The 24,800-nt window shown below is 33.8% G+C and overlaps 19 protein-coding genes and 1 non-coding gene across 20 annotated transcripts; 11 read left to right on the top strand and 9 right to left on the bottom strand.

Annotated features, from left to right (window-relative positions):
• Nucleotides 1–11: 11 nt before the first annotated feature.
• Nucleotides 12–1,406, top strand: VICG_00595 (gamma-glutamyltransferase; the record flags this gene model as incomplete). Its single annotated transcript, XM_007603985.1, has 1 exon — nt 12–1,406. One exon carries the CDS (start codon nt 12–14, stop codon nt 1,404–1,406), a length of 1,395 nt encoding a protein of 464 aa, XP_007604047.1.
• A 117-nt stretch (nt 1,407–1,523) lies between these two features.
• On the bottom strand, nt 1,524–2,561 carry VICG_00594 (uncharacterized protein; the record flags this gene model as incomplete). Its single annotated transcript, XM_007603984.1, has 1 exon — nt 1,524–2,561. One exon carries the CDS (start codon nt 2,559–2,561, stop codon nt 1,524–1,526), a length of 1,038 nt encoding a protein of 345 aa, XP_007604046.1.
• Nucleotides 2,562–2,867: 306 nt separating this feature from the next.
• Nucleotides 2,868–3,944, bottom strand: VICG_00593 (uncharacterized protein; the record flags this gene model as incomplete). The annotated part of the gene is made up of 1 exon (XM_007603983.1): nt 2,868–3,944. The coding sequence occupies one exon, from the start codon at nt 3,942–3,944 to the stop codon at nt 2,868–2,870; it is 1,077 nt and encodes a 358-aa protein (XP_007604045.1).
• A 405-nt stretch (nt 3,945–4,349) lies between these two features.
• On the top strand, nt 4,350–4,420 carry VICG_02260. The gene has a single exon. It is a non-coding gene; the product is annotated as a tRNA-Gly (tRNA).
• An 806-nt stretch (nt 4,421–5,226) lies between these two features.
• Nucleotides 5,227–6,051, top strand: VICG_00592 (uncharacterized protein; the record flags this gene model as incomplete). The annotated part of the gene is made up of 1 exon (XM_007603982.1): nt 5,227–6,051. One exon carries the CDS (start codon nt 5,227–5,229, stop codon nt 6,049–6,051), a length of 825 nt encoding a protein of 274 aa, XP_007604044.1.
• Nucleotides 6,052–6,352: 301 nt separating this feature from the next.
• On the bottom strand, nt 6,353–6,931 carry VICG_00591 (apurinic endonuclease (APN1); the record flags this gene model as incomplete). Its single annotated transcript, XM_007603981.1, has 1 exon — nt 6,353–6,931. The coding sequence occupies one exon, from the start codon at nt 6,929–6,931 to the stop codon at nt 6,353–6,355; it is 579 nt and encodes a 192-aa protein (XP_007604043.1).
• A 37-nt stretch (nt 6,932–6,968) lies between these two features.
• Nucleotides 6,969–7,787, top strand: VICG_00590 (uncharacterized protein; the record flags this gene model as incomplete). The annotated part of the gene is made up of 1 exon (XM_007603980.1): nt 6,969–7,787. The coding sequence occupies one exon, from the start codon at nt 6,969–6,971 to the stop codon at nt 7,785–7,787; it is 819 nt and encodes a 272-aa protein (XP_007604042.1).
• Nucleotides 7,788–8,101: 314 nt separating this feature from the next.
• On the bottom strand, nt 8,102–9,466 carry VICG_00589 (uncharacterized protein; the record flags this gene model as incomplete). The annotated part of the gene is made up of 1 exon (XM_007603979.1): nt 8,102–9,466. One exon carries the CDS (start codon nt 9,464–9,466, stop codon nt 8,102–8,104), a length of 1,365 nt encoding a protein of 454 aa, XP_007604041.1.
• On the bottom strand, nt 9,463–10,488 carry VICG_00588 (uncharacterized protein; the record flags this gene model as incomplete). Its single annotated transcript, XM_007603978.1, has 1 exon — nt 9,463–10,488. The coding sequence occupies one exon, from the start codon at nt 10,486–10,488 to the stop codon at nt 9,463–9,465; it is 1,026 nt and encodes a 341-aa protein (XP_007604040.1).
• Nucleotides 10,489–11,385: 897 nt separating this feature from the next.
• VICG_00587 (uncharacterized protein) lies at nt 11,386–11,907 on the bottom strand (the record flags this gene model as incomplete). The annotated part of the gene is made up of 1 exon (XM_007603977.1): nt 11,386–11,907. The coding sequence occupies one exon, from the start codon at nt 11,905–11,907 to the stop codon at nt 11,386–11,388; it is 522 nt and encodes a 173-aa protein (XP_007604039.1).
• A 448-nt stretch (nt 11,908–12,355) lies between these two features.
• VICG_00586 (uncharacterized protein) lies at nt 12,356–13,573 on the top strand (the record flags this gene model as incomplete). The annotated part of the gene is made up of 1 exon (XM_007603976.1): nt 12,356–13,573. The coding sequence occupies one exon, from the start codon at nt 12,356–12,358 to the stop codon at nt 13,571–13,573; it is 1,218 nt and encodes a 405-aa protein (XP_007604038.1).
• A 157-nt stretch (nt 13,574–13,730) lies between these two features.
• Nucleotides 13,731–14,285, bottom strand: VICG_00585 (uncharacterized protein; the record flags this gene model as incomplete). The annotated part of the gene is made up of 1 exon (XM_007603975.1): nt 13,731–14,285. The coding sequence occupies one exon, from the start codon at nt 14,283–14,285 to the stop codon at nt 13,731–13,733; it is 555 nt and encodes a 184-aa protein (XP_007604037.1).
• Nucleotides 14,286–14,453: 168 nt separating this feature from the next.
• Nucleotides 14,454–15,740, top strand: VICG_00584 (uncharacterized protein; the record flags this gene model as incomplete). Its single annotated transcript, XM_007603974.1, has 1 exon — nt 14,454–15,740. The coding sequence occupies one exon, from the start codon at nt 14,454–14,456 to the stop codon at nt 15,738–15,740; it is 1,287 nt and encodes a 428-aa protein (XP_007604036.1).
• A 170-nt stretch (nt 15,741–15,910) lies between these two features.
• Nucleotides 15,911–16,459, top strand: VICG_00583 (uncharacterized protein; the record flags this gene model as incomplete). The annotated part of the gene is made up of 1 exon (XM_007603973.1): nt 15,911–16,459. One exon carries the CDS (start codon nt 15,911–15,913, stop codon nt 16,457–16,459), a length of 549 nt encoding a protein of 182 aa, XP_007604035.1.
• Nucleotides 16,460–17,110: 651 nt separating this feature from the next.
• VICG_00582 (uncharacterized protein) lies at nt 17,111–17,425 on the top strand (the record flags this gene model as incomplete). The annotated part of the gene is made up of 1 exon (XM_007603972.1): nt 17,111–17,425. One exon carries the CDS (start codon nt 17,111–17,113, stop codon nt 17,423–17,425), a length of 315 nt encoding a protein of 104 aa, XP_007604034.1.
• Nucleotides 17,426–17,551: 126 nt separating this feature from the next.
• Nucleotides 17,552–18,019, top strand: VICG_00581 (uncharacterized protein; the record flags this gene model as incomplete). The annotated part of the gene is made up of 1 exon (XM_007603971.1): nt 17,552–18,019. One exon carries the CDS (start codon nt 17,552–17,554, stop codon nt 18,017–18,019), a length of 468 nt encoding a protein of 155 aa, XP_007604033.1.
• Nucleotides 18,020–18,243: 224 nt separating this feature from the next.
• On the top strand, nt 18,244–18,999 carry VICG_00580 (uncharacterized protein; the record flags this gene model as incomplete). Its single annotated transcript, XM_007603970.1, has 1 exon — nt 18,244–18,999. The coding sequence occupies one exon, from the start codon at nt 18,244–18,246 to the stop codon at nt 18,997–18,999; it is 756 nt and encodes a 251-aa protein (XP_007604032.1).
• Nucleotides 19,000–19,056: 57 nt separating this feature from the next.
• VICG_00579 (uncharacterized protein) lies at nt 19,057–19,755 on the bottom strand (the record flags this gene model as incomplete). The annotated part of the gene is made up of 1 exon (XM_007603969.1): nt 19,057–19,755. One exon carries the CDS (start codon nt 19,753–19,755, stop codon nt 19,057–19,059), a length of 699 nt encoding a protein of 232 aa, XP_007604031.1.
• An 866-nt stretch (nt 19,756–20,621) lies between these two features.
• Nucleotides 20,622–21,866, bottom strand: VICG_00578 (26S proteasome subunit P45 family protein; the record flags this gene model as incomplete). Its single annotated transcript, XM_007603968.1, has 1 exon — nt 20,622–21,866. The coding sequence occupies one exon, from the start codon at nt 21,864–21,866 to the stop codon at nt 20,622–20,624; it is 1,245 nt and encodes a 414-aa protein (XP_007604030.1).
• Nucleotides 21,867–22,565: 699 nt separating this feature from the next.
• VICG_00577 (uncharacterized protein) lies at nt 22,566–24,680 on the top strand (the record flags this gene model as incomplete). Its single annotated transcript, XM_007603967.1, has 1 exon — nt 22,566–24,680. The coding sequence occupies one exon, from the start codon at nt 22,566–22,568 to the stop codon at nt 24,678–24,680; it is 2,115 nt and encodes a 704-aa protein (XP_007604029.1).
• Between the last annotated feature and the right edge of the window lie 120 nt (nt 24,681–24,800).

Below are 24,800 nucleotides of genomic sequence, written 5' to 3'. Positions count from 1 at the left end.
TAGATCACAAAATGTTCATGGATGACCAAAGACTAGCAACAACCACAGGACTCTCTGTGGGTGTGCCTGGTGAAGTTCTAGGATTCTACGAGGTTCATAAAGAATATGGAAAACTCCCATGGAAGGATCTCTTCACAGATGCAATTGAAATTTCAAAAAAGTTTAAAGTTTCGAATATTCTTGAACAAAAGCTAATAAAAAATTCAAAGTATATTTTTGATGATCCGGGATTGAAAAGTACATACACAAGAAATGAAGACCTAGTAAAAGAAGGAGACATTATTGAAAGAGATAACCTTTCAAAAACGCTGGAAATACTTTCCAATGATCCTCTTTCATTTTACACAGGAACCCTTGCAAAGCAAATAGTAGACTTCCTTAACAGTAAGGGTGGAGTATTCACCTTAGAAGATCTAAAAGAGTATGAAGTGAAGAAGAGAAGCGTTTTAAAGGGACATTTTTACGATTTTCAAGTCTATACAACAAATCTACCCACATCAGGTCTTTTTATCATTGAAGCTTTGAAGATCCTTGAAAGAATAAACATCAGAGATCTTTTTATTTTAAGTAACAATGAAAATTCATTCTATCTTTATCACATTTTAATTGAAGTATTTAAATTTATGGCAGCAGAGCGAGGAAAGTTTGAAGACCCAGAATTTCTTGACAAATGGCAAAAGAAAGTTTCTCTCATCATATCTGACATCAAAGCAACTTCAATATTTAGACAGTTCAGTCTGAAAAATGCTATGTCAAGTGAGGAATACAGAAATATCCCATTCTACAAAGAAGACCACGGAACCACCCATCTAAACGTAATAGACAAGGATGGAATGATAGTTTCTCTTACATCCACGATCAATCTTGAGTTTGGATCCAAATTACTTGATCCGATAACTGGTATTATTTTTAATAACCAAATTGATGATTTTTATATTCCTGGGATAGACAATACCTTTGGCTTAGAAAAGATGCCAGCTAATATTCTAGAGGGGGGGAAAAGGCCATTTTCATCTGCTGCACCTACAATATTAATAAAAGATAATGAAATACTCATAATTGGTGCAGCAGGTGGAACAAGAATACCAACAGCCATAATAACAACAATAGTATATTTGCTAGCAGGTAACACGCTTGAAAGGGCAGTTTCGCTATGTAGGATTCATAATCAATTGTTTCCAATCAAAACAATGATTGAGCCAACACTTCCAGACAGAATAACTGAAAAACTAAGGGAAATGGGGCATGAAATTGAATTTTCAGAGCTTAACACTTCATTTTCGTCAGTACAAGCAATTTATTTGAGAAAAAGCACAGATAACACAAGCACTAATGGAAAAGGGGGGGATGTAAGAATAGAAGCAATATCGGACAAGCGCAAGCAGGGCTTGTCTGACGGTAAATAACAATCCACAATATCAATAAATTGTATTAATTTGGAATGTATTCTAAAAGCTAGTGCATAAAAGCATTATAAAATTATAAACTACAAAAATGTATAAGACACACTAAAAGTCAGGTGTTTATTTTCTACGGAGAAAATTGAAATCTTGTAAAAGCCCAGCAATAGAATTATCAACGGATGAATACGTGATAAAATCATTGGCAATATCATAAAACACAGGTAGAAATGGCATGCTTCTCTCTGTAACATCAACAGCAAGTCTCTTCTCGAGAATACCTAAAAGAACTGATCTGAGTTTTGATGGATTGACCTTTTTATTCTTTTTCATACTTTCTAAGTGGTCAGAGATTAATTCAAAATGAGCAGGAACGGTAAATGAATCAATGTCAGAATGTAACACTCCACTGTTATATTCCATTACTTTCTTAACAAACCCAAGTACTTTTTCACTTGAGTTTTTTAGCTGTTGAACATACTCCGATTCAACAAAGTTTTCATTTAGGAACCGTTCAAGTTCACAGACTCTAGAAAAGAGAATATTTACACGATCAAAGACATGAAATGGATCGTTTTCAGTCTTTACAAAATCAAAAAGATCCATCTTTTTATTTTCAACATCCAAAATTTTCAAGGCTAGCTGTGTATTGAATCGAAAGTCATTCAGAAAGAATGAATTGTTAAGAAAGGAGTCTAAAATTTTCTGAGTTTCAAATAGAAGTGAAACATCATGCCATTTGTATTTTATTTTATACTGTTCAAAATCATGTCTGTTGTCGTTCATACGATAAATGTCATCTAAAAAAGAGTAGTAATCAGCCAGTTCATGTCTTAGACTGACCAAATCATCAATACTTAAACTGTTCTTTTCATTCTCAATGAAACACAGGACATACCTCAGATAAATCCTTGAAAAATCACTTTTAGAAGCATCACTTTTCTTCAACAGTCTTTTGTTCTTGTATAAGAAGGTTATTGAGTTTAACATTTTAAACTTGGCCAGATTAGATTCTAAACTATAAATAAGGTAAAGATCGTGGTTCTGTCTGAAGTATTCCCTTTTCATTCTATTACAGTGCTTGTTGTATGTTCTGAAATGATGTATTGTGTATCCATGACTAATCCTTTCTTGGTTTATGAGCTGCAGGCCTTCTTCCATGGGCAAAGTGTAAAAAACTAGGAATAGCTAAAGTGAGAATAAGACAATTTAACTCACAGTGTTTATCAGCTCCAAAAGATAGCATGCTCTTGTTTGTATAAGTGTATTTATACACAGTTTTTTGTCGTTCTAAGCCAGTATTTACAACAACGATGTAACTAACGGTATTATTCATAAGTTTCCTAGAATGGGTGCTTGAGCATAAATTCACTGATTTTCTGACCTCTTTCTAGGTTCTGAATTTAATGCATTCCCACTTTACAATCACTAAAAAGATAATTAAAACAAGCCCACTGAACAAATAATTTAATGCACATTTCTACGTAGTATTTCCGAGAGTTTCTGAATTTCTTTATCTTTCAAATTGTCTATCAAATAGTTATAGGCTATTGTAATTGTTGAATTTTCAAAATCCATTACACCTTTCAAATAGTAATATGTAAAGAACACCATTAATACCTGGCAGTCAAACCTATCGGTTATTCCTCCATGACCAGGAATTAGGGCACCAAAATCCTTTTTTCCAAATGCACGTTTAATGGCTGAGGCAAGAAAGCCACAAAAAGGTGCAAAAAATGAAGCAGCCATTACAAACAGTAAGTTGTGAAAGTAAACACAAGGAAACTTGAGATACCATCTACTAGAATTCAATGGCTCACTTAGTTTGCCATCCATCATGTCAGACAAAAATAGCCCTTTAATTTTCAGGAACGACAGAACCATTCCAGTAATAAAAGTAAAGATAAATCCACCAACAAGCCCTTCAACCGTCTTGTTTGGACTCAGTGAAATCAGAGGTGTTCTGCCGAATGACTTTCCTATGAGATAGGCAAATATATCATTCATAATAACGAGTAGAGCAGGGTAGACATAAAAGAATTTCCCATGGATGATGTTTTTGATACTAAGGGCACAGGCAAGACTACATACGGATACAGCGATGTGCGTCATAGCAAGTAAAAGGAGTTGTGGTACTAACAACTCTCTTGTAAAACTGATAACTGACAACATCAAGCCAATAGAATACAAGGCAAAGACCAAGGGTTTAAAAGAGTTGAGTCTACTGAGTATTTTTTTTTCAGGGTAGACCATTACTAAAGCAGGAAGAGTATTGAAGAAAAAAATAGCAAGGTAGATCGTAGCGATGAGCAAAGGACTCAGGACATAGTTTTCACTTTTCTTCTTAGTGATTGAGATCAGTTCAAATGATATGCCGAATGTCAATATAAAAGATAGTAAAACAAGCCAAAGTTTGTCCATGGCACAAAGTTTTAAAAAGGCTGAAAGCATTACAATGGATAGAATCGATCTCAAAAAGAAGTTACTTCCAAGACTGACGAGCTCTGCAAACGGGGGGAATTTTCCTCTAAAAGGTATTTTCATGTGGGTATATTTTTTGTTATTTAAAAATGAAAATCATTTTTGTTGAATCAAGAAAATAAGACTAAAAAGAAGATGCAATAAAGAAGATAAAGCACAGTACAACTCCATAATTTATTGAAATAAACAACACATAAATTGATGGATAGCACTTTACTTTATATAAAATGAATAGATAAAACAGGCTATTTAAATTTAATCTCAAAGCTGGTCACGCCACTTCGCTGAAACGTTTATTGATTTTAAAAAGGAAAATGCAATCGATCTAAAATAAGATTAAATTAATGTCATAGCAGTTGCTTTTGCACTTCCAACATAACAATCAAATAATTATTTACTATTTAACTGCCGTTTTCATACAAAATAAAGTATAAAAATATTAAATTAAATGTATTTACTTTAATATGAGCGTTAGTGTTCTAATGGTATGATTTTAGCCTTCCAAGCTGACGGCCTGGGTTCGATTCCCAGCTAACGCATAGTTCTTTGCTTGCTTTTATTTTCCATGTTTTGTTTGTATTCTGAACAGGAAAAATGCCGTCCATATTAAAGGTCCGAAAAGCATTGGCTTGAGATAATTATGCTCTTAAAAAATGATATTATTGTCTATACAACATCAAAGTTAAGATTAAACTAAAGTATAATAATTTATATGATATAACCAATGATTTTCCTGAATTTCAAGTGACTTTGACATGTTATTTAAGCATATAAGTAAATTTTGATCTTTAATTAATTTGAATACTCGTTTAAAGGTACTAGAAAAATTAAGCGGTTCAGTATTTCACTGATAAAGCTACCTGGCACTTCTATTTATTGGGATTGTGAATTTTTGATAAACACACTCGATGATCTTTGAAGAAGACAAGATGCAATATTTACATTATCTATCCGTATAAAATCAACATTGATGTACTTTCAAAAATTGAAGATTTTCTTTATCTTCAATAAGAAGTGATGTGTCATAGATAATCATTAAGAACCTTGCACGTCATAGTTTATTTTAATGGATGTCATTTCATTTTGAAAGCTTTAGCTATCAAGAATATTGAAAAATCCGTTATGTCAAAGTACACTGCAATAACGATATTATTTCTTTTTAATGCACCAAGCTCTTATTTACAACAAACACCCACATGTAGAAATACCTTCTGCATTTGTTGTTGGATGTCCTGTTAATTTCTTATAATATCTGTCCTATTTCAATATTTTCTATGTTTCAGGTTTGTTGTACTTCCAAAATTACTATTTAAAAGCTATATTCTGAATAATACACAAAATAGCAATGATCCAGAATAAGACTGAATACTTCCTTAAAATAAGACAAAAACCGACCAAAAGCTATGCGTGTATTTCAATACATCCTATTTTAAACCAGCTTGTTGCCCTGGGATCTTGCATTTTACAGTTGGAAAATAAAATGGAAATGAGCACACTGCCAAACTTCGGATCGAAAGAAAAGAAATATAGGGAAATCAATGATTTAAAAGGTAGGGTTCAGACACTTGTCAAGGAAATAGAACAAAATGTCAAATCATTCAACTGTGAAGAAAAGAACATTGTGGAATCTGTTCAACAGTACTTGCTGAACAATCTAAGGATTTATTTGGCAAAATTTAGAAATTTTGAGCAAAAATCATTGTGTAAAAGTGATAAAACCATTCAAAATTTTAATATCGCACAGAGCTCCAATCACAGTTTTGACTATTTGGAAGCATTGAACCCTGAAACAATAATACTGCAAGAGACAATTCAAAGAAGCAACAATATTAAAACAAGCATTTTCAATGTCACAAATACATTAATTCAATTGAAAATGGCTTTAAAATCACAGACATGCCTTATTGATACTATTGACAGCTGCTTTGACAAATCAAACATGTATTTAGAACAGGCCAATAAAGAAATAGAAAAAATTCCAGGAAACTACTGTGGATTCAAGGATTATGTAATTTATACTCTACTTTACATCATTTGTATTTTACTGGTATTATTATTTATTAAAATATATAAAAACAAAATTCCATGGGTTGAAAATCCACAAATAATATTCAAACAGAAATGGCCGAAGTCTTCTTCAGTGAGACATTTTGACACAAGCAAAAATTAAATTAAAAATGAAAACCGTTTTTAATATTTATTTGATTTAATGAAATGTATGCTTTGTATCAACGACAAGACTTTTAAGTAGCCCAATCTCTTCGTGATACTTCTCTGGTTCAGGTGTTTCCAATATCAATGGAATATTGTCAAAATGCTTACTATTCATAATATATTTAAATGCTTCTAACCCTAATTTCCCTTTTCCTATCGTCTCATGTCTATCTTTACATGATCCCAGGTCAAATTTGGAATCATTAAGATGCACTCCTTTTAAGTACTTTAGCCCTACTTATCATCAAAGTCTTTTATTACTTCTCAAAAGATTCATCTGTTCTAATATCAAATCCTGCAACAAATAAATGGCATGTATCCAATGTTATTCCTATTCTTTGCTTGTCTTTTACATTATCAATTATCATTCTTAGTTCCTCAAAGGTCTTTCCTAGGACATTCCCCTGTCCAGCCATATTTTCAATACAAATTGATATGTTAGGAACTTCCTCCATGGCTCTGTTTATATTGTCGGCAATAAGCTTAGTGGCTGCTGCAGTCCCTATCTTTTTAGTATCCGATCCTGGATGGAGATTATACAGTTGTATTCCTAGCTTGTGACATCTCCTCAAATCATCCAAAAAACATGTCATATTTTTCTCTACAGTATCAGGATTGGCCAAATTGATCAAATATGAGCCATGCGGTAGAATTATTGTGGGATTCCTCACTGTTTTTCTAAATTTTTCAATTTCCGCCAAGCTTAGTTCAGAAGATTCAAACTTCCTCTGATTTTTTAAGAATATTGCACAAGTTTCACAACCCAAAATGTCCATTTGTTTCTGCACAGTGTGAAGACCTTTCGCTATTGAAAGATGTGCGCCAATCAGCTTCATGCAGAGGGTCCAAAAATGAAACATAACATTCCCCTTTATGATTGAATTTTTGGACAACAGTAAACTGATACTGGGGAATATAAAAGAGCTTAGAAAAATAATTAAGGAAATGAAAGAATGTATTAGAATGAAACAGACTTCTGTGCTGACTGAGGAAAAGGAGCTTGCTCTGGATAAGAAGATTGATACATTAGATATCACATTCGACAAGATTTGTCATGCTGTAAAAGACGCTATCAAAAGTACCCAAGAAGAGACCAATAAACTGGAGAAGAATGGGGAATTGACTAAAGAAGAGATTGAAATACGGAAAGTCCATACGTATAAGTATTATAAGGAGTTATCTGATGCAGTATATTCCTATAGAAACTTGAAGAGTGAGTATAAGACGAAGGAGAAAGATTTGTTGAAGCAAGCCTTTCAGATTGTAAATCCAAACGTAAGTGAGGCTGAGCTTGACAAGATTGTTGAATGTTCTGATTCCGAGGCATCATTAAATACGGCATTTTCACTAGGAACACATTCTGGACAGCAAATGCTGAAACAGGCCAAGTATCGAAGAAAGAAAATAGACAACATTGTGGAAAATATAAATAAGCTTGTGGCTTTGATAGATGAAATAGATGAAATGGTTCATAAAAACACAAAGGTTGTAGATGAGATCGTTGTGAATGTTACAGCGGCAGAAATGAATACGAAGCAAGCGAACAAAGAGCTTGAATCTGCTTTGGCGTACCAAAGAAAACTGAATATCATCAAAAGGATAGCTGTTGGAGTTGTTATTTTAATAGTTATTGTGCTTATTCTGTTTATGGCATCAAAGAGCAATACTACATACGTTTATAACAGACCTTAATTCATTTACATGATGCACTGTATTATTCAATCTATCATTACAATGAGTTCTGCTTTATTGAATGGCTTAAATGTTTTCATAACAGTGTTGTTTTTAATTGTTTTTGCTGACTATTCTTGAAATAAGCCTTAGATTCAAATGGGCCACACTGCCTTCAATTTTTGTACAAATTATTAAAGACAAAAACAATCACAAATCTAATTAAAAACACTGTTAAACTACCAACAAAAAGTTAGCAAAGAAGTATTAAAGAAGATAATCAAGGTAAATATTAAAGTAGGTGAGTGTAAACATAATTAAAATACTCAAATGTTTCAATTTTTATTTGTTGAAACTTCTTCAATAGCACTATCTTCAACCCTACGAATTGTTACAATACTTCCGGCTTTTACTATGGAATAATTGGCTTGTTCTCCCTCTTCATCCTGTACTTCTTCTGTATTTCCCTCAATAAGACTATTAACCTGTCTCTCTATTTTTGATACTATTTTCTTAAAATTATACAGTTTGTATCCCATACTATCAGTCATTCTTCTTACAATCTCCTCAAATCTATCTGCATCAAGTTGCTTATTCATGAGCTCTTCGGCTGCTTTTAATATCTCTGCATATCGATCTTCAATGTGATATTCTTCCTGAAGAGAGATAGACACAGTTACTGGATTAGAGGAAATAGGCTCTAGTTTTAATTTCTTTATTTCCTCAAGACGAGTATAAAGCATGAGAAGATAATAGTACAATGCATAGGTATTAAAATTCGTTATTTTAGATGTGGACTCCTTGTACAGTTCCTCAAGGAGTGAATCAAAAACTTGAAGCTGGGCTTCAACGGCTGGCTTTCTAAAACTGTTAGATGCGTGACTTTTAGCAAAAACACTAAAAAAATTTCGTATATTGCTTAACAATTCAAAATCTTTCACGTCGAAAGATAAGGGGCTGTGAGACTCGCATTCAACGTTTCTTAATGAAAGATAGTTCTTCTCCTGGGAACGATACAGCACGCCTTTAGTATCATAGGCCTTGTAATAATGTTCTTCAGCAATATCCCGCCAGAACTTTTTGAAATCACGTAATCGTTCTAGATTTTCCCTAAAAACCTTGTTCAATCTCTTAAGAACCACAGGAATAGCCTTCTTAGGATTGATAAGAATGGACTCAAGAATTTCGGGGCATTTGGTATCATACACATTCTTCAATGTTTCTTTGACCAGTGAACCTGACATTTGAATGTCGTTAGGAGCAAGTTCAACATCTTCAACTGATTCATAGATTTCCTCAAGTTTAATGATTAAATACTTTAGGCGATCCATAACTAAATCAGCCTCCGATCGTTCATCTACAATACGGGTGAGAAGATCTTCGGAATGGTTTTTATGTCTAAAAACATACGTGTCATCTTCCGACTCATGTGTAGATACAGAAACACAGGTACAGTTGAGTACTTCCTTAAAGAGGGGTATAGAGGAATCTAAAGTGATCTCTATTGGAAGTATCTTGTATGATCCTATCTTTTCTAATCCTTTATATCTAGTTGCTTCGGTTTCTAACACAACCTCTTCATATTTAATAAATGATTTGAAAGCAGCCATGTTCTCTTTATCTTCTATTAATGGTTCAACAAGAGTGATAACATCACTAGCATTTAGGTAATTTTGATTGTAATAATTGATAACTTTCAAGAATTGTTCAAGATTGCCTTGCTCTGCAGCCTCTGTTTAATCTTTCTGAGAGGATCTCTGTCGCTTGTATACATCATTCCATCTGGAGATTGTGGAGTCTTAAAATTCCTTTCAAATTTCTCAATTAAATCAGGTGAATCACAGAGCAATGCACTTACTTGGGTATAGAGTTTCTCAAAGCTATTTTTAGAGTTTTGTAGCAGATCTACGAATTGTTTATATATCAATGGCTTATTTAAATATCTTTTCTTAACCTGCTGTACAAAATCGTGTGCGGTTTTATGTCTTGGTGACTGTGGTTGCTGGGGTGCTGTAGCTTTGAATCTCGACTGAGATTCTTGAGGAACATTCATCTGAGGCGGAGGGCTTTGTCTGACAGACCTCCCAATAAACGAAGGATGTGTTGGTATTGGATGCCCCATTCTGTTGATATGCAAAGCAGATCCAGGTGGAATTTGACCCACATGCATAGGAGCAGGTGGCTTAGGAATAAATCCTGATCCTCTAAATGAGGCATTTTTATGTCTCTCTGGCATTTGCATGTCATAACTTCTACTCATATCTGAATATCTTAAATGATGAGGAAGATACTCATCAAACAAGCGAATCAGATGAGGCTTGTCTTTGAAAAGAATTCTCACAGCCTTACAAACTTCTTCGGCATCGATTTTTTCGAATCTAAAGTCTCTCATTGTCTCTAGAAAGCTATCATAAACATGCAAATTATCATTAAACTCCTCTTTGATTCTATTAAGAAAAATCATTGCATCTGTAAGATCTGAATCTTCGGTAGGTTGTATACGTGGAGAGATCGAACGAGGCATCGCTTGACGCATCATAAGCTGTTCCATTCCATGCCGATACATCATCGGATGAGGTGGTGGACTGACACTCTGATGGTATCTCATCTGCTGATCCTCCATTACTCTTTGTCTCTGATCTGCATCTTCATATATCATAGCCTGTTTCTTTACGCTATCATGCTCTGAACTGTTCTGAACTGCTTCACTTTCAGTAGACATAAGGGTATGTTTCAAAAATATGATATAAATTGAATTTAAAACAAAAGCTTAACACTAAAAATACAAATTTTTATAAGAATTCAATTGTGGTGGCAAATCAATTTAAAATTTTCAAAACAATTATATTATTGGCAATTTCAGTTGTTTTAATTATTGAATTGAAGTTAAATTTTTTGCAAAATTTTTAGAGAAAGTACATGATTTAGGAGACAGATCAAAGCCAATGATTTGAAATAAAGGGAAGTAAAAGTGGAGTTGTTGATTGTTGGAATGTATTGATTTTTACATTTTTGATCGCCGTTACTTCTCTGACTTTTAAACAAGCTAATCTGAGTTTTGAATAGCTAGTATAGAAATATAAAGAAAAGTGCACTTAAGATCAATAATTATAGCTTAATATAATGAATGTGATATGTGTCAAGACATTTGACATTTTTTTAATAATTAACGTTTTTATTAAACAAATGATAAAGATTTTTAATGATCTTTTGACTGTTAAGAAAAATAAGCAATTGACGTTTGATTAACAGATTATATTTTAATCAAAGAACAACACGTGCAATATTTACTAGTGAATAGCCAAATCAATAATACCAGCATTGCAAGCAAGAGTTAAATCAAGGTATAATAAAGATCATCGCTAACCTATTTAAATTTGAAGGAATTGGATATTCCTGTCACTTTTATTTCAAAATATGCTAGTTTGATCATCTAAAATTTTTCAAAAGTTAAAAAATAATTAAACAGTTAAAATAAAATAAAAACATTAAAAATTGACATAATTTATTTACCATTAATAGTAAAAATGAATCGAACAGTGTTGAAGGTATTGAACAGTTCTAACACGACTAAAGTGATGATTTTAAAAACCAGAGCAGTAATTGTTGAAATTTCACTTTAATACCATTTAAATTTAATATTTTTCATTCTAAAATCATTTTTTTCGTTTTCTGGCACACTGTTTATGTTTTTCCTTGTAATTTCTGAAGTTTTGATATTACCATGATCACTAAATAGTATGAATATTTGATTTTGGTTTTTCTCGGAGCATTCCTTCAGCTCAACATTATAGCTATCATCTTTAAGATTATGCATCCCAACTGTAAGGCAATCACCGTAAGGATCTCTGAACCTTACTTCTCTTCTTATGTCTTCAAGCTTCCAAGCCATAGATTTGATAGACTTTGGACAGATGTATAGCTTGTTGTTTGAATTTCTGCACAGCGAGTATTCTGAGCTGCTGAGGTAGCTGAAGCTGTCAGGAAAATCAAAGTAGTCATCGACCCGTGTATTTTCATTAACAGAGCTGTTGATGAACTTGGCCCCATTTTTGTGATAAGAAAGCCTGTGATTTAGATGTGCCTTAGGAATTATCAGTGTTGAGCATAGTGCAGTAATGAAGAATAGAAATAGTGCCATGGAACTAAATTCTGAAGGAAACTTAAATAAAAGCAAGTTTTAACTGTCGGATCGCTGATATATTTGTTTGAGGTTAACAACCAATAAACTACTTTTAATTTCAATGTAATCTTAGGCATTGTTCTTAAGTTTAAATAAAGTATATATCCATAAGATAGCCCGTGACAGCACATCAAAACTAGACAGCCTCGATACATTCTAATTTTTTTTAATATGCACTAAATGACAGTGCCATTGCTTAGCAATATTCAAACACAATTGACAAATTAAAAATTAAACGGTATGTTGTAAATTTAAATTAAGCTTATTAAATGAATTGCTGAGTGCTGCTATTGCAGCCTACTGTTAATAAATATAATAAAATGTTGAGTTTTTCAATCTTGTTTATTTTGTAAATAGCTTAAAACAGTTTCAGATTATATTGAAAAGGGAAAACTAAAAACAAGCAATGCTTGGATTATTTCTGAATCTTGTTGGGATATTCACTGAGAATATAAAGAATACCACGAACAACAATGACATCACCGAATCTGTCATTGATGAGATCAGCTTCATTCCTCACGTCTATAATGATCGCATTGGAATTCAAAATGTCATGGTAAAACCTGACAAGCTTTTTATGAGATCTACAATAGATGAAAGTGCTATGGTTAGATGGGAGATCCAAAATCCCCAAAACAACTGGTCATTCACATTTGAATTCAATGAGCTCAACCTTGAATCTAGGGAATCCGCTGGCATTTTCCTGTTCTATACAAAAGAAAAGCCTGTCATAGGATCATTTAAGGGTGGGCCTTCAAAGTTTCATGGGTTTGCTGTTGGATTAGAGTTTGTTGGTAAAGGTGTGGAGCTTGTCTATGCTAAGAATGATGGGATTGATTACACCAATATGGATGAGTACGTCTCTGTGATTGATTCCCTAAATCCAAAAAGATTTTCAAACCTTGAGACATTAAAGCTTAAGGTTATCTGTACGGATAAGAACTTTAAAGTTGAGATTTATGACGGAGACACTGTAATTTACGACAACTTCAGATTCTTTACAAAAGACTATCTGGAATTTGCTAAAGGTGGAAGCTATCTATCACTGTTTGCAGATTACAAGCACGTATCATCTGGAAAAGCATTTGAACTGAGAAATGCACAACTTTACCATAGAGAAGAGACACCTGATTATAGTGTCACTAAAGTTAATATGCAGAAGATTACAACACAGGTCAAGCCAAAGAGTGAGATCAAGCATCCAAATGTGGATGTCCAAGATTTGCTCTTCAAGATCAATGCTGTTATAAGCTATACCAAAGCTGTGATTGGAGAGCTTCCTGAAACATCAATAATAAAGGCAGAGAAGGAACTGATTAAAGAAGTCGATTCGCTCTCAGAAAAGGTTGGAAAAATGAAGACTGGCGTGTCCGGAAGAACTAACAGAAATGATTTGGATGGAAAAATTAATCAGTTGGATGTTCAATTGAAAAGGTTATCAAAAATAGTGAATGATGTTGATTACTTGACAGAATCAACAAGTGAAGTTGCTTCTCACAAATACCATCTAATTCTTGAATACTTTGTGATATTTTCTGGAATTTTTGCAGTGTCTGTGATGTTCATCCGAGAGATGAGAAACTTCATCGATAATCGCAAGCATAAGCTATCAATTAATAAATAAAACCAATTTCATTATACTGCAATCAAATTATTTGGATATCCAAATCCTTATGGCATACTTTTTAATATATTGTAATTTAATATTTATACATTGATCAGTAAGTTATATATTATTGAGTGTATAATGAACATAAACGCATGAATAATTCAAATATTCTTTAATCATCTAAAAATGCCGGTAAAGAATTTACATTCTCAATTCCAAATAACTCAGCAACTGCTGCTCTGCCGTTTGTAACAGCAAATGTTACCTCCTTGGGGTGTTTTCCCTCAATAGAACATCCAACCGCTCTAGCTGTACCAAGAACTTCTTTAACTGTCCCTTTCATAGAATTAGATCTAGATCTTGCTCTAACCTCTGTTGCGACTTTGAAAAGCGCATTTAAACTTAAAGATCCGTTGTGAAGTCTTGGTGCCTTTTCAGATCCTTTCTTTCTTGGTTCTCTGCACTCTTTAAGCTCTCTTATTATGATTTGCGCTGTAGAAGGCATTAGTTCACACGTTGCCTTTCTATCCTTTACTTTCAAAAGAACATGAATCTTCTGCTGAACGAACTCTTTGGCTGTGAGCTTTCTAACTTCTTCACCAACAACTTTACCAGGTATTTTCATTGGACCAACCCTCTGAGAGAAAGTCGCACCAGGCAATTCACCACCTACAACTCTTACAAGAAGATAATCCGCTTCTGGATCTTTATTTGGAATGAGTACCATTGGGGGAAAATTTTTAAAAAATTTTACCAAAGATTGGGAAGGAAAACGATCCAAGAAGCAAAACAAAAATATGTGACATGGACTAATTCGCCCAAAGTTGCTATTATTGCAGCAATTCTCTTGACAAACCCTGTATGCAATTAGTGTTGTATGCAATTTATATCCTAAATGGAAACTACCAAACACAATCTAAATAGTGCAGGAAAACCAAGTTTAAATATTGCATTAGTCTCAGATTTCTTCTATCCAAGCAAAGGTGGTGTCGAGACACACATAAAAACAATTGGAGAAGAGCTTTATAGCCTTGGACACTCTGTGATTATCATAACTCACAAGTATAAAACAAAAAACGAAAACTATGAAGGAGTAAAGAAAATAGGTAACCTAGTTGTATATTATTTGGATATTCCAATAATAGCAAAAAATGGAACATTTCCCACACTTTTTACCAATTACATTCTTTTCAGGGAAATCTTTATAAGACACAATATTCAGATTGTCCACGGCCATCAAACTGTATCAAGCCTATGCTTTGAAGGTGTTTATCATGCAAGCAATTTAAATATCAAGACAGTAATCACAGATCACTCTTTATTTGAAGTGGCTAAGTTTGAAAGAATACTAGTTAATGGTTTAAGCAGATTTATATGTAAGAACGTAGACTGGGCTATCTGCGTTTCAGAGATTTCAAAAGAAAACACACATATTAGGACAAATATACCCCTTGAGAGAATATCTGTGATTCCTAACGGGATAATACCTGAGAAATTCTATCCCGTTTCAAGGAAAATAAGAAAAACCAAAAGAATACTTGTAATGTCAAGGTTAGTCTTTAGAAAAGGTGTTGATCTTTTGATTGAGGCTCTTCCTTTGATTTGCAAAAACAAAGATTTTGAGGTTATTATCGTTGGCAATGGCCCGAAAAAATCAGAGATCTTACAGGCTATTGATGAAAATGATTTGCATGGCCAAGTTAAGCTTTTAGAAGAAGTAGAGTATGAGAAAGTTCCAGATTTTCTAAGAAGTGCAGATATTTTCCTGAACACGTCTTTGACTGAAACATTTTGTTTGGCTATACTGGAAGCTGCCGCCTGTGGGTTGTTAGTTGTCAGTACGAATGTTGGTGGAATCCATGAAATACTGTGCAACGAGGGAATACTCTTTTGTGAGCCTACTGCGGATGGAATTTCCCGACAGTTATCTAATGCATTCAAGATGATTAACCAACATGATCCATTTAAGCTTTACAGTTATATTTTAGGGAAGTACAACTGGAAAACGATTGCAAAGCAAATTGAAGATGTGTATTACTGTATTCCTACCAAAACAATAGATTTTAAAAACGTAATGCTGCAATTTCCCGGAAGAAGTAACTTTATTTGCAGATTTGGCATGTTCATTGAGCATTTGCAAATAAAATTATATGACTTCTTCAAATTTAATAAATATCTGTAATAGCTCGTTGTCATTTTACGCCATATTAAAGTTAAGCTTATTAAATTAAAGTTAAATATGAAATAAACTCACAATTCTACTTTGACAGTTGTTAAACAGTAAAACATTGATTTATATGACAAGATATTTTGTTTCAAGTAGCATATATACAGTAGCACAGCGATGATATTATGTTTCTAGTGTTGATTTTTTTATTAGTGAATGGCATTGTCCGTGCCACAGCACTTTCCCATGAATTTGAGCTCTATGATGCTCATAATCCAAATTTTATACTTGCTGTCAGAGACAACATTCTTTTCTTTATTAATGAGCAGGACGCTAGGACTCAAAAAGAAGCTACAGTCTTTCAGAGTGGGAATGAAATATTAAAGCACAGAGATAAAAATGTTTGTAATGATGGAATAGGTGGGAGAGATTTAAGGCTATGTAAATATGCTGATATTTTTTCTGAATGGAAACTGAGGCCGGTGCCAAACGGGTCTAAAATATTTGAGCTTAGGGATTGGAGTGGTCAGAGATGTGCTGTCTACGGCCCATTTGATCGTAATGAAAGAGATATTGAAGTTGGGCCGTGCTTTGGAAATGCTGTCAAGTTCAGAGTAGTTAATATGGACGAATACATAAATGGAACAAATGAGAGAACAGTAGCTGAAAATACAGGAATCTTAAATAGGATTTATGATAGGTTTATTCCTAAAAGATCTATGTTCAATTTTTAAAGCATTAAATTATACTTTAATTGACAGCTGTCTTTTTGATATGATGGTGCTTAAAAATGCTTAAATAAGTTGTAAATATGTACTTAATAGATGCTTTAATATTTAAATACAGCTTATGAACTGTTGAATTGAATTGCATTTGCTGGAGCATTTAATATTATATTGTATTAAAGTTTTTAGAAAAGAAAACTCTTTAAACATTTACAATTGCTTGATTTCACCCAGTATAAAAACCATTTGCAGTCTGTTTTTGTGTTTGTATGAAAGCGTGGAGCTTTGAAGTAGGGTATATTTTATGCTCTCGAATCGAGTTATTAAAATATTAAACAGGGCGTTTTTACTTTCTTGTATAATTGATAAAATTCTAATTACAAAGCATTGCAGATTCTTTTGTAAAATCCGTACAAATATTTAATGCTACTACTTCATAGCACTGGTAAGAATACTAGTTTATGGAAATACTACACCTACATTAAATAGCTAAAGACACTTACTCAGTATTGGTGCTCGAGTCGCAAGCTATCAGTATTAATCTGACAAGTAATTCTGACATCTGCGATATGTCTGTGTTCAACGTACATCTACTTGATTATTGCATTAAAACCTTGCTAGTCCATTTATTCTTGCATATTTTTATCCCCAATCCTTTTTATGGCTGGACTCTCAAAATACAAGCTTTCCACGCGTTTAACCTCTCAAATCAAATACAAGTCCATGAAACAAATGTACAAAAGTTTAGCTGCATCTTTCCATCCATACTTAAGTCTTCCTAGATTTTCTGTAAAGCCAGGAAGAAAGCTTTGTGACTTTACAGGACTGCCAGCTTTGTATACTGACCCAAGAACATCTCTAAGATTCTATGATTTGAGCGTTTACAAGTATATGCAAAATCTACCAGCAGAGATTAGTGAAAAATACTATCACAACAAAACGTATGGAAGTGGACTTTTGAATTACAAAAAGTGATAATTTAATTTTTAAACAAACTAAAGCTTATTGGATGAAAGTGTGATAACTAACTGTAAACGTTCATTAACTTCACCTGTCATTGTTTCATAATACAAATTTAAACATTTGACCGTTAAGACTCAGATGAACTTGATGCTACTCTTTACTATTGTAAAGTCGGAGGTATACACTATTAGAGAAAACAGGCCCACAGGCTTAGCCTTGACTATAACAGACGACAATGTTGGATTTACAGAATACGACCCAACCTCCCCAGAACAAAAGATAGAGTTTAAGGACGGTGCCTTAATGAGAAATGATAAAAGAGTGTGTGCATCTCCAAACTCCTCAAAAGTTAAACTTTGTGCCAGTGGCCGACCGAATAATGCAAATTTTGAGTTGATTCAGTATGGAACGATGTTTAAGGTTGGCACGCGGGGATCTCACGTTCTTGTAATAGGAGATTATAATTCAAGTACTGAAATGTATGATGCTAATGTGATAGATGAACGAAAGGTGACCAACTACTGGTTTATAATAGAACCAAGGATAGATGATTTCCTATATTCCACTTTTGAAACATCAAGGAAAATGTTAACGATATTAGATTAAATTTACCTTTATAAATGATATGTCATATTATATCTAATTAACTTTAAAATACACTTGTTAAAAATCCCTGTAATAGGCTCAGTTATTAACTAAACACACCTTACTTTTCAAAATGCTTAGTTTTAACAAGTATATTTTATACTTAGCTATTTTGAAGTGCAGACTGTTTATTGTGCATTTTGCCGAAAGCACTATTCCATCAAACATCCTTGCCGATAAAAGACATGATTGAAATAGAACAAAGTTCAAAAAGAGGATTCGCATACGGAAAAGAGTCTTTTGAACTGTTAAAGAGTGTGAAGAGACTAAAATTCCAAAATGAAAAGTACGAAAGAACAGGATCAGCTGATATATGGTCATTTGACGTTGAGGAGTACGAGAGAATAGAGAGTTCAATAGATTTATTGAAAATCAGCAATTTAAAGTGCAGACACGACGTAAATTTCACATTTACAACCGTTCATAGATTGCCACAAGAGGGGTGGGAGGAGCTGATTGATTGCTGGTCTTGCCACAACAGTGAATTTAAAGGAATGCTTGATCTCAAAATAAAGCCTAGAAAGAACGGAATTTTGGTTTCAAACTTCTATTTGATTGCGGGTGAAAAGGTACTTCCTGAATGTTGCAAAGCAAGAACCAAAATGTTTTACAACGAACTCACCTGTGAGTTTTCAGTAGAACAGCTAATTTTCAAGTTCTTTGAAGAGTATTTTGAAATGAAAAACTCGATCATTCTCAAAGTAGACGGAAAAAGCTATGAAATAAAGCTATTCTACCGTTGTATTTTGATTGAGAAAAATGATTCTTTTGTGTTCAATGAGCACGATGCGTTTAAGGTTGGATATAAAGAAACAGCAAAGAACAATGACGAGGACTCATATATTGGCGACTATTTTAAGATCAAGATTATCGATCAGTTAGGTAGGAACTCCGTGAAACTGTCTGTCTTGGGGTATGCACTGTCTTTTATTACACAATAATAACCTTATATAAACTATTAATAACCGTTAATAAAATTAAATCTGATCCAAAAGCTTTTATTGAGTTTTTTCAGAGCTTAGCTTTCTCAGCATTAGTGAGAAATATGCCAAAATGTAATATATTGAATTGCCCAGGCTTTCATAAATGTATAACGAACAATCACGAATGGCATTCCATGATACCTCCAAGAAATTAGAAACTTCTTGGAAAAATACATTGATCTTCTCACTTAATTTTAGCTCCTCAGAAGTACTTTTCACCCACTCAGAGAAAGAATTAAAGAGAGTGCTGATTTGCTCAGGCGCATCTGGCAGTAAGCAAATAGTAAGCAGGATGAATGCAAAGCCTGTAAGTAAGTAAAGCAGAGTACTTCTTTTTAGTAATTTGTGAGATATTACAAACTTGAGCAAATAATATAACGACAAGATTAAAATCCCAGCAATAAAGCTACTGAAGAGTAATTCTGGCCATGACCACGTTAAAGGTATTTTGACAAGATCGGACAAATAGGAAAACTTATCTTTGTTAGCATCTAGGATGCTCTCCAAGCATTCTTTAGGATTTTCGAAACATGCTTTAGCTTGTGAACAGCCTTTTGCTACTTTGTCCATATACTTTGTACCAGATTCATTGAAGGTGCTTTGAAACTCGTCCGTTGTTTTGTAAGTTGTGGACAAACTTTCCTGGGCATATCCAAAGACATCACCAGGCACACAGACATTGTCGTTATGTACTTTTGACACCTCATTGATCATATAGTATTTGTTGCTACGATCTTGGCTTCCTGTAAAAACGGTATTGTATGCAGAATAGAGTTATCCATTTTAGGGAAGAAAAATTTTCACACATTTAAGAGAATTGAAGGAGAAACAAAGCAAAAATAGCAGAGATGAATAGAAAATAAACATAACGGCTCAGCCAATTGCATGCAGTATCATTTTTAATTGGAAACACTGATTTCCAGATTTTAAGCGAAAGCATTAAATGAGCTATCATAAAAACTTTGTTAAGGATAGTGCAAAGATCAATTAACAGTCGAAGGCTTTGAGAATTAAAAATACCAGTGGTCGGAACACCTACTGTTTTGCAAACATTCTCACAGGATTATTCCATGACGCATATTCGTTGACGCACTTCACACCTACAAAATAAAAATACAAAATGGCTGTGAATGAGTTTGTTAAAACAAGTAAACATAGACAGTCTCAGCAGTATAAATTTAGTCCTTTATATCATGTAACATTCAATACAATACACATTTCAGTCTCTTACTTCTTACTTCTTATTTTATTTGCACCAACCTCTTCTTTTCTTTGCACACTTCTCTGTCTTCTTATTTTTTTCCTCTTTTCAATAAGCATGCATCTTCTAAAAGGAATAAATGGTTTGTGCACTTCAGCCTTGAGGAATTGCAACTGTCTTTTTTTGAAGTTGTTTCTTTCTCTTGGGTTTCTGTTCTCTTCGACGTATTCTTGAATTTCTGCAAAGACTTTATTTATTTCTTTATTCACTCTTGAATTCGCCATACTTCTTCCTAGGGTTTACAAAGAGACAGCCAAAGAAACTACAGCATAAAAAGCTAAACCGGAGAGGGTGAAGATGGTTCGTTGAAAAGTTTTATTTAATTATAAGTAAGATATCTCGGCGTAGATGAAAACTTTGCTCCCTCTTTAATGACTTTATCAACTGCCTTGAAAAAGTCATTTTCCGTTGCTATCTTTCTTCTGTCCCTGATCGCAAACATACCTGCCTCAATGCAGACAGATCTCAGCTCCGCTCCTGTTGCTCCACTACACAGCCTTGAAATCAAATCGAATCGAATATTCTTCTCAATGCTCATTGTTCTCGCATTAATCTCCAGAATCTTTATTCTACCCTCCAAATCTGGAAGCCCAAATTCTATTTTTCTGTCCAACCTGCCTGGCCTTAATAATGCCGGATCCAAAGTATCTGGCCTATTTGTAGCCATGAGAACCTTAACGTTTCCACGGTTATCAAATCCATCAAGTTGATTAATAAGCTCAAGCATCGTTCTTTGCACCTCGTTGTCCTCACCATCTCCAAAGCGGGTACCTCCGAACGCATCAACCTCATCAAAGAATATAATGCAAGCTTTCTTAGATTTGGCTAGAGAGAATATCTCTCTGACCATTCTAGCACCTTCTCCTACATATTTCTGTACCAGCTCACTACCTATGACTTTAATAAAACATGCTTCGGTCCTGTTTGCTACAGCTCTAGCAACTAATGTTTTACCTGTTCCCGGCGGTCCATATAGGAGTACACCTTTAGGAGGATCTATTCCCAGATTAATGAATTTTTCAGGATTAAGTAATGGCTCCTCAACAACTTCTTTAATTTTCTCTATTTCCTCTTTGCATCCGCCAATATCATTATAGGAAACTTCTGGTTTCTCTTCAATCTGCATGAGCGTTACAGATGCATCAATCTTCTTTGGTAGCGGTAAAATAATGTTATACTTCATTCTATCTACACCGACTCGTATTCCTTTTTGGATTTCGTTGGATTCTAATTTCTTGGATTTTCCCACGATAAACTTGGCCATTTGTCTAATGCTAATCATATATCTAGGCTCAGAGTATCCCTCTATAATATCCACAACTCTTGCAACTTGAAGAGTGGGATCAGTTTGCATTCTTTGCTTGTCTGCAATTAGATTCCACTGTGATGGGGGAGCAAGACCTGTCTCTACCTCCCTTGTTCCTAGTTTTAGATTTATCTGGTCAAAGAGAGCATCAATCTCTGTTTCTATGGTCCTTATTTCATCATTATAATAGTTCTTTCCATAGCTCATGACCATTCCCACATCATTTTCATTTAGCACTGCTTTTTGATTTGTGGGCATTTATTTGCAGGGCTAGTCTAAACACAATTCTAAAAGAAAGAATGGCCAAAACACTGATACATGTAAGAGATACTAATAAGAAAAGGCAGTGACTGAGGCAATCTGGCACGTTTTATAAATATTGTACAAGCTGAAGAAGTAATTGCAATGGAAAATCAAGTTTAGAAAACTGTGCTGTATAAGATTTTATATATTTGTTATAAATGAACTTCTTGGGCTTTGTAAATGCTGTATCTAATAGTAGCTTCACCGTATATGAGCACTTTTACATTTCAAGCCCCAATTTATTAATGTTTTTGTCTTGGTACGTGCTATACTTAAATATTGTTTTATATCAATAATTTTAAAGTTTATTTTAACCTTAAAATTGCACTTTAACTAAATTAAGTTTAAAACAAAGACTGGCATATCCTACAGGCATAAAATAGATAGATATACAATAAGTTAGTGTTTGTTATTTTTACCTGCATAAAAATCATAAAAGCTTTCTTCTCACTTTGTATTTTTGTAAGGATAAATTTTTGTTTGTTTTGATTTCAAACTAATTGAAATATGAAAACATATGGCAGATCTAATACAATCTCTTTTTGATCACAAATTTAACACAGTTTTGCACTCATCAAGAGTGAACAGTCCTATCAGGAGGTTTAAGGGGAGACTCCTTATTAAAGTATTCTGAAAAGCAAGCAAGCCCCTGACATGTCGAAGTACATCAAACAGCTTACGCAAAAGTGCAATGCATCAAACTGTATCAAGGCCTTCTGTCGTACAGTCCCAGATAGCGCCACTGTTCAGAAGATTTCGAAGATACTTTCAAAGTATGGTGATACTTTGACTTGCAGGAAAATTCAAAAGTTGAATTCAAACGACAAAAAGCTTGATAAAAACCTTATCATTGACTCATTGTTCTATATAAATGGACTGTTTTATAGTAAGGAAAAAGCCATGAAGTCTCCTTCGACGTTCAATTTGGACGATACGCTATTCAAGCAAATAACGCCAAATGAAAATGTAAAACATAAAGAAGGTGCGTGTGAAAATGAATCTATAGCTAGCACAAAAAGAGAAACAAAGGAGGAATCAAATATGATTAGGCCATGCAAGGACTTAAACCACAGATTTTGTTCAATTATCTCCCAGAGTCCTAACTTTGTTGATTCATATCTTTTGACTGGTGTTCTTCATGTTTTCCTCAACAAATTCAAAACCCATCCAGACTTCAACCTATCATTAATTATAATACGGTTATTCAATATAATTTCAAAGGATGGAGACATTGATGTGTCATTTTACCGAATTCTAGCAAATGTCTTCTTAACCATTAAAGAGAAGACTCTAACATCGCTCATAACACCGTTTCTTAAGGAACATGAACGCTGTGATTCTGGAAAATGCTTATTTTGCTTCGATCTCTCAAAAAATGATCTTGTAGAATGCATACAGTCAATCCATTCATTAATTGATTATACTTTTCCTGTTGATTTTCGCGAAAACAACAGGATAACTTGTCTTTTTGAGATTTTTGAATGCCTTTTTCTGATAAATGAAAAGTTTCTGATTGTTGAGGAATCAAATTTTGTTGTAAAAAAGTTTTTTTCGACAATTAACCTAAAAAATGAACTAAAATTTTGCAAACTTAAATTAAAATCGCCATTAGATCATACATTCGCTATTCCAATTGACATCAAGGCAGAGATATTGAAGACTCAAAATGGAGAGTATATGAAAGCATCCCTTCAAGATGCCTTTTTCAAAGCATTATTTCAAGGAATAACCCAACCATACCTTTTTATTAACATTAGAAGAGATAGACTGTACATTGACACGTTAAAGATTATATTAGAAGTCGATGGCATCGACATAAAAAAGCAATTAAAAGTAAAATTCCTTGGCGAAGAAGGGGTTGACTCTGGAGGAATTAAAAAGGAATATTTTCTACTGTTAGGGCACGAAATAGAGAATGATACCAGCCTATTTACACAGACAAACAACAGAATATGGTTTAGAAAGGGCGTCGACCTACAACTATTAAATACAATTGGCAAAATAGTGGGCATTGCATTGTACAACGATGTTGTTTTGAACGTTCCGTTTCCCTCTCTCCTGTTCAAAAAGCTACTCCATATTCCCCTTGATTTTGATGATTTAGAAGAGATCGAACCCGAAATATACAACTCATTAAAGAATCTTCAAAGATGCTCTCCTGAAGATTTTCAGTTCTTGGATCAAAACTTTACAGCCGACTTTGAAGTGTTGGGAAGGAGAATAAACTACGAGTTGATAGAGGATGGCAGTGGAATAAAGGTGAATAAAAAGAACTTAGAAGAGTTTACGCAGCTATACTGGTCATTTTTGATGGAGGGGATCATTGAAGATGAGTTTAAAGCCTTTTCAGATGGGTTTTATTCTATTATTAATTTTGAAAACGTTAAAAAATTTCAGCCACATGAATTGGAGAAGATTCTGATGGGGGTAGATGATCTTGATTTTGAGCTAATCAAAAAAACCACTACTTATAATGGATACGAGCCAAAGGATGAGATTATTGAGCACTTTTGGGAGTTTTTCTATGAAATGTGTTCACGAAAGAAGAAAAGACTGATACAGTTTATAACAGGGAATGATCGGCTGCCAGTTGGTGGATCCACTGCATTGAATTTGATCATTATGAAAAATGGGTGTGATACTGATAGGCTTCCAAGCTCGCAAACATGTTTCAACACGCTTCTCCTTCCCGAGTATTCTTCAAGGGAAAAGCTAAGAGACAAGCTTGGAAAGGCGATAGGCTTGACGGCAGGGTTTTTCCTGATGTAACGATAAATGAGACAGAGATAAATAAAACTGTACTAGTGTTGAGATTAGCTTCATGGATTTATCACTCAATATTGTATTTGAGCCAGTATTAAAGCTGATCATTTATTAATTTGTTTGCAT

The sequence above is a fragment of the Vittaforma corneae genome (genome assembly GCF_000231115.1).
Source record: "Vittaforma corneae ATCC 50505 unplaced genomic scaffold supercont1.3, whole genome shotgun sequence".
In the NCBI taxonomy this organism is placed as follows: domain Eukaryota; kingdom Fungi; phylum Microsporidia; family Nosematidae; genus Vittaforma; species Vittaforma corneae.
The sequence above is the reverse complement of the archived record's forward strand: the minus strand, read 5'-3'. Positions and strand labels throughout refer to the sequence as shown.